Genomic DNA, 12,260 nt, shown 5'->3' on the forward strand with positions numbered 1-12,260 from the left:
AAACCTATCATATACCCCATATGTTTTATTTTGGAAGCACCATTTACCTAACTTCTCTACTTAGAAATGCTAATGTATCTCTTTCACATTTTATATGCAGTTGTTCATCAAATCCTATTGACTGAAAGAGAAGAATGTCTCTTTTCTCCATTCTCCCACTTTTCTTCTTTGCTGCCCGATTCTAGGCATTCATCTTCTTTACTTTGGCCCTTGTGTAAGTGTTAGTGTCCTAACTAGTAATCCTGCCACTGGTTTAATTTGCCATCTCTTCATTTTCTACATTGTGCTAGAGTTTTATTTTTCACAAAATTTCCTCCTTGGAACCTGGTTTATGCCTCACTGTTAAGGGACAAAATCCAGATTGTGTAGCACACAGCGGGGCTCCCTTCATTCTCTAGCCTCATCTGCACGTAGACTGGAATGCCATGCCCTTTCGTGACCTTTCTCACACACGCCGTTCGTCTTACAAGCTCTTCTCTGGGTCAGACCACAAAGACCGCTTTGATGGTTGGTGTGATACTGCTTTTAGTTTGACTTGCTACTGAAACCCACACATGTTGGTTAGTTCATGGGACGTAAGGACTTGAGTGAGAGGCTGCAGCTCTCTGAAGGCCCACTATGGCTCACAGTACTACAGCTGAAACTTAGAAGTCACCATTCACTGCATGGAGTGAGGAGTGTACCATGTCAGAGGATGCCAGAACCAGGGCGTGCTGCCTTTCATACTGTCCAGCTGGGAAGGAGGCCATGTCAGCCTCAAGAATCTGGCTGTTACTAAGCAAGGAGAGTGTGCAGTGCTTTAGTTATCTCTTTTCTTTACTGCTTTTAATTTTGGAAGTGAAGCAAGCCTGGCTCTGCCCTACTATAACCTGAGTGCCATTCCCTTTCTTTTCTACTGCATATTTTTCAGGCCCCAGCTTACATATCACATCCTACTGAAGTCTTTCCTGACCCCCTGTTTTGCAGGAATTGCCTCCTTTAGTTGTGCTATTGTTAGTTCTCTTACTATACTTTATTCCTAGGTCTCTAACAGTTCTTGCCAATCCCCACACTCACTCATCTGTTGCATAACCACCTATTCTACTTGATTGTGAGTTGCACAGATTTTGGACTATCTCTTTTACGTGTTGTGTCATGGAGGTTCTAGGATAGCAGGTGCTTGGTACTTTTGTACTTTGAGTGATTGAATGACTGCATTACTCTTAACTTCAGGCAATCATTTTCTAGGTGCTGGTTTAATCTGTGATCTCTGGAGAACTTGCACTAAAAGGAAAATGACGTAAAACTTTGTTACTTCTAATCCTTTTTACAGGTTTTGTTTTGTTTTTAGTTTTCAGTGTTTTCATTTTGCCCTCATGCATGTAGAATGAGTTTTGGAAACAGGGAATCATAATAGAAAGTCTGGGAACATGCTGCATTTTTCCACCTAGCGTGATCTGTGACTAAGGCAACAGACTTGACTGGCTGTGAATGCCTTCCTACTGCTTGAAGCTGTGTCAGAATCTGAGGTTTGGCATAATTATTCTTAAGAACAGGCCTATGCTAGGATCTTTCAAACCATGTTTAATTTTATCAGTAAGCATCTTAACTGAATAGTGAGGCATCAGAACTGCAAGTCTCAAGAAAAATTAAACGTAAATTTCCTTCATAATGGAGGATTGCTTAAGGAGCTGATACATAGAACAAAACAAAGCAGTCAATTAAATATTATCAGTCTAAGCAGTGTTAGGAGTGATGTGGCTTGCGTAAAACAATGTATTGCAACACCACACATGCTGATTTACCTTCTCTGAGTACCGAGAATGCACAATTAGCATTTTCTTTTGCTTCTTTGTAATAATTGCTATGAATTTGTAAACAGGGTAGTGTTCTGACGGGCCGTGGAGGGCTATGCTAGAAGTTTAGATGATCAGTTCTTCCTTTTCTCCTCCCTTTGTCTCTCCCAACCTTCTCCCTTCTTTCCTTCTCCCTCCCTTTTCTTCCTTCCTTCCTTCCTTCCTTCTTTCTTAAAATAGTTGTAGGCAGGCAGCTTAATCTTGTTTAACCAACCCTTGAGATTTGTAGAAAACATTATTTCTTCAAAAGTGCTTTCTCTAAAATAGGGTTTAAAGAGTGTGAAAAAAGTACAGGTAGACTGCTACTTACAAATGAAGAAAATGTAAACTCCACAGATGCAGACCAAAATATTCAGGGAAAGTATAACCAAAAGACATCTACAGAACTCTCCACCCCAAATCAACAGAATATACATTCTTCTCAGCACCACATCGCACTTATTCCAAAACTGACCACATCGTTGGAAGTAAAGCACTCCTCAGCAAATATAAAAGAGCAGAAATTATAACAAACTGTCTCTCAGACCACAGGGCAATCAAACTAGAACTCAGGATTAAGAAACTCACTCAGAACCGCTCAACTACGTGGAAACTGAACAACCTGCTCCTGAATGACTACTGGGTACGTAACGAAATGAAGGCAAAAATAAAGATGTTCTTTGAAACCAGTGAGAACAAAGACATAACATAGCAGAATCTCTGGGACACATTTAAAGCAGTGTGTAGAGGGAAATTTATAGCACTAAATGCCCACAGGAGAAAGCAGGAAAGATCTAAAATTGACACCCTAACATCACAATTAAAAGTACTAGAGAAACAACAGCAAACACATTCAAAAGCTAGCAGAAGGCAAGAAATAACTAAGATCAGAGCAGAAGTGAAGGAGATAGAGACACAAAAAACTCTTCAAAAAATATCAGTGAATCCAGGAGCTGTTTTTTTGAAAAGATCAACAAAATTGATAGACCACTAGCAAGACTAATAAAGAAGAAAAGAGAGAAGAATCAAGTAGACACAATAAAAAATGATAAAGGGGATATCACCACCCACCCCACAGAAATACAAACTACCATCAGAGAACACTGTAAACATCTCTACGCAAATCAACTAGAAAATATAGAAGAAATGGATAAATTCTTGGACACTTACACTCTCCCAAGACTAAACCAGGAAGAAGTTGAATCTCTGGATAGACCAATAGCAGGCTCTGAAATTGAGGCAATAATTAATAGCCTACCAACCAAAAAAAGTCCAGGACCAGATGGATTCACAGCTGAATTCTACCAGAGGTACAAGGAGGAGCTGGTACCATTCCTTCTGAAACTATTCCAATCAATAGAAAAAGAGGGAATCCTCCCTAACTCATTTTATGAGGCCAACATCATCCTGATACCAAAGCCAGGCTGAGACACAACAAAAAAAGAGAATTTTAGCCCAATATCCCTGATGAACATTGATACAAAAATCCTTAATAAAATACTGGCAAACCGAATCCAACAGCACATCAAAACAGCTTATCCACCATGATCAAGTGGGCTTCATCCCTGGGATGCAAGGCTGGTTCAACATACGCAAATCAGTAAACATAATCCAGCATATAAATAGAACCAAAGACAAAAACCACATGATTATCTCAATAGATGCAGAAAAGTCCTGTGACAAAATTCAACAGCCCTTCATGCTAAAAACTCTCAATAAATTCGGTATTGATGGGACGTATCTCAAAATAATAAGAGCTATTTATGACAAACCCACAGCCAATATCATACTGAATGGGCAAAAACTGGAAGTATTCCCCTTGAAAACTGGCACAAGACAGGGATGCCGTCTCTAACCACTCCTATTCAGCATAGTGTTGCAGGTTCTGGCTAGGGCAATCAGGCAGGAGAAGGAAATAAAGGATATTCAATTAGGAAAAGTGGAAGTCAAATTGTCCCTGTTTGCAGATGACATGATTTATGTTTACAAAACCCCATCGTCTCAGTCCAAAATCTCCTTAAGCTGATAAGGAACTTCAGCAAAGTCTCAGAATAGAAAATCAATGTGCAAAAATCACAAGCATTCTTATACACCAATAACAGACAAACAGAGAGCCAAATCATGAGTGAACTTCCATTCACAATTGCTTCGAAGAGAATAAAATACCTAGGAATCCAACTTACAAGGGATGTGAAGGACCTCTTCAAGGAGAACTACAAACCATGGCTCAACAAAATAAAAGAGGACACAAATGGAAGAACATTCCATGCTCATGGATAGGAAGAATCAATATCGTGAAAATGGCCGTACTGCCCAAGGTAATTTATAGATTCAGTGCCATCCCCATGAAGCTACCTATGACTTTCTTCACAGAATTGGGAAAAAACTACTTTAAAGTTCATACGGAACCAAAAAAGAGCCCACATTGCTGAGTCAATCCTAAGCCAAAAGAACAAAGCTGGAGGCATCACGCTACCTGACTTCAACCATACTACAAGGCTACAGTAACCAAAACAGCATGGTACTGGTACCAAAACAGAGATATAGACCAATGCAACAGAACAGAGCCCTCAGAAATAATGCCACACATCTACAACCATCTGATCTTTGACAAACCTGACAAAAACAAGAAATGGGGAAAGGATTCCCTATTTAATAAATGGTGCTAGGAAAACTGGCTAGCCATATGTAGAACGCTGAAACTGGATCCCTTCCTTATACCATATACAAAAATTAATTCAAGATGGATTAAAGACTTAAATGTCAGACCTAAAACCATGAAAACCCTAGAAGATAACCTTGGCAATACCATTCAGGACATAGGCATTGTCAAGGACTTCATGTCTAAAACACCAAAAGCAATGGCAACAAAAGCCAAAATTGACAAATGGGATCTAATTAAACTAAAGAGCTTCTGCACAGCAAAAGAAGCTACCATCAGAGTGAATAGGCAACCTACAGAATGGGAAAAAAATTTTGCAATCTCCTCATCTGACAAAGGGCTAATATCCAAAATCTAGAAAGAACTCAAACAAATTTACAAGAAAAAAATAACCCCATCAAAAAGTGGCAAAGGATATGAACAGACACTTCTCAAAAGAGGACATTTATGCAGCCAACAGATACATGAAAAAATGCTCATCATCACTGGCCATCAGAGAAATGCAAATCAAAACCACAATGAGATACCATCTCACACCAGTTAGAATGGCGATCGTTAAAAAGTCAGGAAACAACAGGTGCTGGAGAGGATGTGGAAAAATAGGAAGACTTTTATGCTGTTGGTAGGACTGTAAACTAGTTCAACCATTGTGGAAGACAGTGTGGCGATTCCTCAAGGATCTAGAACTAGAAATAACATTTGACCCAGCCATCCCATTACTGGGTATATATATATATACCCAAAGAATTATAAATCATGCTGCTGTGAAGACACATGCACACGTATGTTTATTGGGGCACTATTCACAATAGCAAAGACTTGGAACCAACCCAAATGTCCATCAATGATAAACTGGATTAAGAAAATGTGGCACATATACACCATGGAATACTATGGAGCCATGAAAAAGGACGAGTTCGTGTCCTTTGTTAGGGACATGGATGCAGCTGGAAACCATCATTCTCAGCAAACTATTGCAAGGACGAAAAACCAAACACCGCCTGTTCTCACTTATAGGTGGGAATTGAACAATGAGAACACTTCGACACAGGAAGGGGAACATCACACACCGGGGTCTATTGTGGGGTGGGGGGAGGGGGGAGGGATAGCATTAGGAGAGATACCTAATGTAAATGACGAGTTAATGGGTGCAGCACACCAACATAGTACATATACACATATGTAACAAACCTGTACATTGTGCACATGTACCCTAGAACTTAAAGTATAATAATAATAATAAAAAACTTATAGGTCATTTGCGAAAAGTGATAGATTTTAGAAAATAAAGTATTTATAATTTTAGAAGTCAAATAAGTTTTTAGTAATATTTGTGTACAGGAGAAATTGGTAGCTACATTTCAGACACCATGACCTCTTGTTTCACCCAGAAATAGCGAAAACATGAAAAGTTCAATATTTCTACTAGATACCTTTTACAAGGCGGTATTATTAAATCACATATAATTTATATGGAAGCTATTTATGTTACTAGTAGATTGCTAACCCCTTCAGTGTTTAAAATAAATGAGAAACAAGAAAATAGAAATAACTGAACATCTGCACAAATAGCTTTTGAATGCATAACAAGGCAAATGAAATAAAAATGCAAAGTCATTAAAGATGTAGTCCTTTTATTTTGAAGAATTAGAAATTATTACTTTTTGCATATAGTATAAAATAACATTTTATGAAAAATTACTTTTATTAATGGAATGATAAGAAATTCATAAGCCTTAAGGTTGGTGATATAATAAAACATAATTGAATAATGACTGACCGCTTGGTGTTTGATCTCTTCTTTCAGAAATAGTAGAAGAATAGTCTCTGTTTATTTCAGTTTCCTCATATACTCAAATGTAAAAATAGATTACATTCTTTAAATAATAATTTATTCTTAAATCAGGCCATGGGGAAGGGGAAAGAGAATGTAAAAATGTGCTTACAAAGATTGGTAAATGGTTTTGAATATCAAAGCTAGTTCGGATGAGGCCCTTAGTGCTCAATGGCTGTGTCATGCAGGTTTCATAATTTGATCTAAGACCTACAGAGTGTAGGAAAATGACACTTTACATTTGTGATTGTTTACAGAAAAGGAGATACAACCGAAAATTGGTTTAACAATGCATGGGGATGAGCTGTTAATTGGTTTCAAAGAAGCATCCAGGAAGTAAAAAGGCTAGATTAAAACTTTTTGACTAGGTCATGGATGAACAAAAAAGAAGTTAGCTGGTAGTTTGCAAGCTGCCAGTCTAACGGTGAGACTCAGCTGTTAGATGCCTCTGTGTAAGACCTTCTTAGTGTCACAAATCAGAAGTGGAATGATAATAAATCAGAAGTTACAGGGATAAGCCATTGTTATTCACAGACTTTCCCCACCATTGTTTAAATGGAACTCGTTTTTATCCAGAACTGTACTTAACACTTTTTGTTTGCTTTTACACTAAAAGTAATCCAGAAGAGTAAAGTGCATAGGATACCTATTAACAAAGTGAATGTTGGACCTATTTTGTTGTTTCCTATAAGTGGCAGACAAAACTTCCAAAAGGATGTTTATCTGATAAGCCGTATAATTAAACAGAAGGATTAGCTAATTAAACTCTCTGATGGCATAGCCCTCAATGCGATTTGAAAATGTCATTAAATTTAAATTAACAGACCAGTATTATATTACACACATCGAAATAATCTTATTTCATCCAGCTTTCAATTATATGTATGAAACATCTAACTCCAAGACTTAGTATTTTCTCTCTGCTAGCCTCTACTCTAGTCATCAAAATTCTATTATTTCTTATTTCGTCAGCATCAACACAGGCTCACATTGCTGTTGAATTTTGAATGTTGCCATGCAAGCCAACTTTTGTAGACCTGAGTTTTGTTTCTTCCTGTAGGTTGATGAGGTGATGCTGACTCTGAAACAGGCCTTCAGTACGGCGGCTGCCCTGCAGAGTGCCAAGACTCAGATTAAACTGTGTGAGGCCTGCCCGATGCACTCTTTGCATAAGCTCTGTGAAAGGATCGAAGGTACAGTTTTATGTGGCCTTGGCAAAAGAGAAGTTTGCTTTGGCACTTGGGAAATGAGAAAGTCCCTGTTGTCATTGAATAGTTCTTTGTCTCAATATGAAGCAAGGACCCAAAGAATCATTTCTCATGTTCACTCAAATGAGTGTGCTGTCAGTCTCTGCTAGGTGCTTCACACACTGTCTCTGTCTGTCTCTCTCTCTCATTTTTAAAGGCAAACTGAAGAAGGTATTTGTATTTCCCACAGTTTTTAAGACTGCTAAGTACATGGTGGGAACTGACCAAATATTTGCTGAATGAATGAAGAGAGACAAAACCATCACAGAATGTCAAGTGATTATTTAATATTTCCCCTTTTCTCCCTTATTTGATGATGAGTTCCTATTCTAAAAATGTAGAACTTTAATGAAGCCTGCTTGGCTTTTGAAGGATATTTGTCAATGACAGAGATAATAGAGGTGATAATATAAAGCAGTTTTTTAAAAAATATGTTCTGAGAAGGAGTGAAGGGCATGAGAAAGAGATGATCCTGTGACTCAACTTCCTTTTCATTTCATTATCTTTTACTAACAACAACATGAAAAAGCTTGAAAACTACTATACAAGACAAAAAACACAATTTAATAAACACTAGTGAAATGTCTACTCTGGACCAGGCAATGTGCTAGGCACTGGGAGATGCAGAAATGATTGAGACATGGACTAATCCCAAGAAGCTTACAGTCTAGAGTGGGAGACAGGTATATTAGCAAATAAATGTAATTCATTATGACAGGTGTTATAATAGATGGGAAGAGTGCAAATTAGTAATAAACATAGCAGAGATTGGTCTAGACACTGTAAATGCAAATCGTGGTTTCTGTTCAGAAGGCAGCAGAATCATAGGCACAGGGCAGAATCAATGAAGAATAACAGTATTCATTGAATATTTACACAACTGTATGATCAAACACAAGTTTTTTTTTTTTTTGGTTGTTTGTTTGTTTGTTTGTTTTGAGGCACAGCCTTGCTCTCTTGCCCAGGCTGGAGTACAGTGATGTGATTACGACTCACTGCAGCCTCTACCTACCAGCTTCAAGCAATCCTCCTGCCTCAGTCTTCCAAGTAATTGGGACTACAGGTGTGTGCCACCACACCCGGCTAATTTTTTAAAAAATTTTTTGTAGAGATGGGGTCTCACTATGTTGCCCAGCCTGGTATCAAACTCTTAGTCTCAAGCAATCCTCCTGCCTTGGCCTCCCAAAGTGCTGGGATTACAAGCATGAGCCACTGTGCCCAGCCAAAGACTATTTCAATGTAATAGGTTTAAACAATTAGAATTATAATTTTGCAGAATGTACATTATTTTCAAACACATAAACCATTTACAAAAATGGAACATTCTTAGCTGTGTGATAAAGGAAGCCTGTAAATCTGTGTGTCGGGGGGTGCCAGTTACTCAGGAGATGGTGTTGGATCAATTAGCCATCCAAAAGGGCAAAGATTGCTTATATTCATCCTGCTTAGTAATACATGCTAGACGGATCAAAGTCCTCACTGTAAACAAACAAAATACTAAAACTATTAAAAGAAAACAAGAAGATTATTCTTATTTCTTGAAGGGAGATTTATTAAGACACAGAAATTCAAGAACAATCAGAAGAAGACACTGACATATTTGACTTTATGAAAATTTAAAGTGTTTACATAACAGTAAATGTTTGGGAGTTATATGATCAGTAACAAACAAGGAGATAGCAGATTGGAATCCAAAATTTGTAAGAACTTTAACCTGTAAGAAAAAGATTAAACCACGCAGTAGGAAATTGTATAAGTCATACTGAAAAATACTTCTCAGAAAAGGAAATTAAAAGTTCCAAGAATGGAAATGTAAGGATGCTGAACCTTACTGGATGTCAGAGAAATGAAAATGGAAACAATAAGATACTCATCAGGTTAACTGTTGGAGAAATTGTATGGTTGTGTAATACGTTTGTGTAATACTGATGGAAGTGGAGATTGCTACAGCCATTTTGGGGGGACAGTTAATATAAACTCATTAACCTAACATTGCACATACTCTGTTATCTAGAAGTTCCATGTCTTGATAAGAAAAACTCTTATATGAAAGTACAGAAGGTGACATTTAAAAGGTTTTGTTATTTGTAAATGATGGAAAATTGGAAATGATCTAGATGTTGATCAATGGGATAATTAGTAGTATATTCACATAATGAAGCAATTAATAGGAAGGAATTGGAACTATATGTCAACATGGATGCATCTTAAAATTGTATTGTTGAGTGAAAAAAAAATTTGCTTAACAACATATACAGCATATATTTGTATATATGGAAAAAAACATAGTATAATGCCGTAAATTTTTTTTTCAAAAACTTTGATCTACACTCCATCACTTTCAGGAAGACAGTGTGGCAATTCCTCAAGGATCTAGAGCCAGAAATAATATTTGACCCAGCAATCTCATTACTGGGTATATACCCAAAGGATTATAAATCATTCTGTTCTAAAAACACATGCACACGTACATTTGTTGCAGCCCTATCCACACTAGCAAAGACTTGGTACCAACCCAAATGCCCATCAATGATAGACCAGATAAAGCAAATACAGCACATATACACCACTGAATACTACGCAGCCATAAAAAAGGATGAGTTTGTGTCCTTTGCAGGGACATGGATGAGGCTGGAAACCATCATTCTCAGCAAACTAACACAGCAACAGAAAACAAACACTGCATGTTCTCACTCATAAGTGGGAACTGAAAATTGAGAACACACAGACACAGGGAGGGGAACATCACATGCCGGGGCCTGTCGAGGAGTGGGGGTCTAGGGGAGGGATAGTATTAGGAGAAATACCTAATGTAGATGATGGGTTGATGGGTGCAGCAAAACACCATGGCACGACGTATACCTTTGTAACAAACCTGCATATTCTGCACATGTATCCCAGAACTTAGTATATGAAAAAACACAAAACTTTGATCTACTTTTAGATTTACAGAAGAGTTGCAGAGAGTTTCCAAATATTCCTTACCTCATTGTTTATAAGTAATATTTTCCTTCTTAAATTTTATTTTTCAAACCATACACTGTAAAATAAATTAGTTCTATGTAGGCAAAGTTATAAACATAGGAGTAAAGAAACAACTTTGTATTTCTGTTTTTAAAATTATTTAAACAGACTCTAGGTGTGTTTTAAAATATATTTTCTATTACAAAACAGAAGTTTTAAGTTCTCATAAAAGTAGTCAGTATTTGCCAGAAGCTGGCTCTAAACCTATAGGGGAGCTATTACTTACACAAAGGATTCTGTGTAGATATATAGCTGGATCTTCATTTTCTGGAGCCTGATGTTTTTATAGCTTTAGATATCTTTTTTTTTTTTGTATTTTCATAGAGATGGGGTTTCACCATATTGCCCAGGCTGGTCTCAAACTCCTGAGCTCAGGCAGTCTGCCTGCCTTGGCCTCCCAAAGTGCTAGGATTACAGACGTGAGCTACCGTGCCCAGCCAGTTTTAGATACCTTTTTAAAGAAAAAAGAAAAGTAATAAACAATTATGAATTCAGAATTATTAGGGCCCTTCCCAGTATCACGAAGGGACTCTGATACTTGAGCTTTATGCACTGCAAGGCATGCGTGTATCTGAAGGGAGTGAAAAGAAGGACTTGTGAGTCACTCGGGGTTGTTTTCCTAAGGCCTTCGATCACACTGTCTGATAGGATTTGTTCCTTCCTGCTTTTTATGTTGGGTAAAGATAGCAGTAAGACAGCGCAGTACTCTGATGTTAAGAGTAAGAACAAAAATAGTAACAGTAAGGCAGATCCTCTGTAGGCCTCTCCATGTGCGAGGCACTATTGTGTTTCGCATGTATTAGCCCATTCTATCCATATGAAAAAATGGAATTTCATTTACACAGGAGGCAGCTGAGACACTGAGACCCGTAGTGGGGTAATAACTGCTGTATTCACGTTGCTGGGAAGGGGCAGAGCCAGGATTTGGACTTGCACAATTGTTTTCTAAAGCACCTTGATACCTTCTGTCTAAGAGAGTATCCAAAGGCAGGGACCCTCAGGGCCTGGAAGCCTTCTGGTATCTGTGCGTTTTCCGAAGAGTTACTTTCATCTAAGTAAGATAACTGTGAATTCTAAGTTTGTTTTATGCTTAGGTACAAAGTACAGAGCTGGAAGAAGGATCACATTTAGATAAACAAATTAATAAAAGTATCGTTAGTGAGAAAGATATTTTAGAGTACCATATAATAGTATTTTATTTCGCTCATTCAGAATTGGAGTATTCTGGTCAATACATCTGGCTGCATTGAGTTTTATTTTTAATGACAAAAATAAGATAAAAATAGAGTAGATAAGTATGTGTATGTGAGCCTTCATCATCTGTCCTTGTGTTCACTCTTACTGTTTATCCCAGGAGGAACAGAGTCAGCCATCTCTGTGGACCAAAGTGAATTGAGGGGGTGGCATCGAAGGGGAACACTGTTTCCCAAGGACCAGACCTCAGAATGTGAACCTGAAAAGTGATGCTGAGTATCATGGAGATAGAGCGATTATCCTAATGTTGGTTTCCTACATTAACATGCATAGTGGATAATATACATGCTTTCAGTATCAGTAATTCACTAGTCAGTGATTCCAGCTGCTGGAAGGAAGGAGGTCCAATCAGCCAATCAGATTCATGGAAGAGGGAGCATGTATAGTTTGAAAGAAATATAACTCCAGCCAATTCCAATTCTTTG

The 12,260-nt window shown here is 37.8% G+C and overlaps 1 protein-coding gene across 4 annotated transcripts in view; it reads left to right on the top strand.

Moving 5' to 3' along the window:
• Window positions 1–12,260, top strand: part of TBC1D4 (TBC1 domain family member 4) — a 210,378-nt gene that overhangs the window by 137,117 nt on the left and 61,001 nt on the right. For all 4 annotated transcript variants that reach the window (XM_033177546.1, XM_033177547.1, XM_033177548.1 and 1 more), the window contains exon 5: window positions 7,371–7,503. In XM_033177546.1, the coding sequence (XP_033033437.1) occupies window positions 7,371–7,503 (133 nt within the window). The remainder of the gene's footprint in view (window positions 1–7,370; window positions 7,504–12,260) is intronic.

This window comes from Trachypithecus francoisi, unplaced genomic scaffold (assembly GCF_009764315.1).
Source record: "Trachypithecus francoisi isolate TF-2019V2 unplaced genomic scaffold, Tfra_2.0 Lachesis_group18, whole genome shotgun sequence".
NCBI lineage: Eukaryota > Metazoa > Chordata > Mammalia > Primates > Cercopithecidae > Trachypithecus > Trachypithecus francoisi.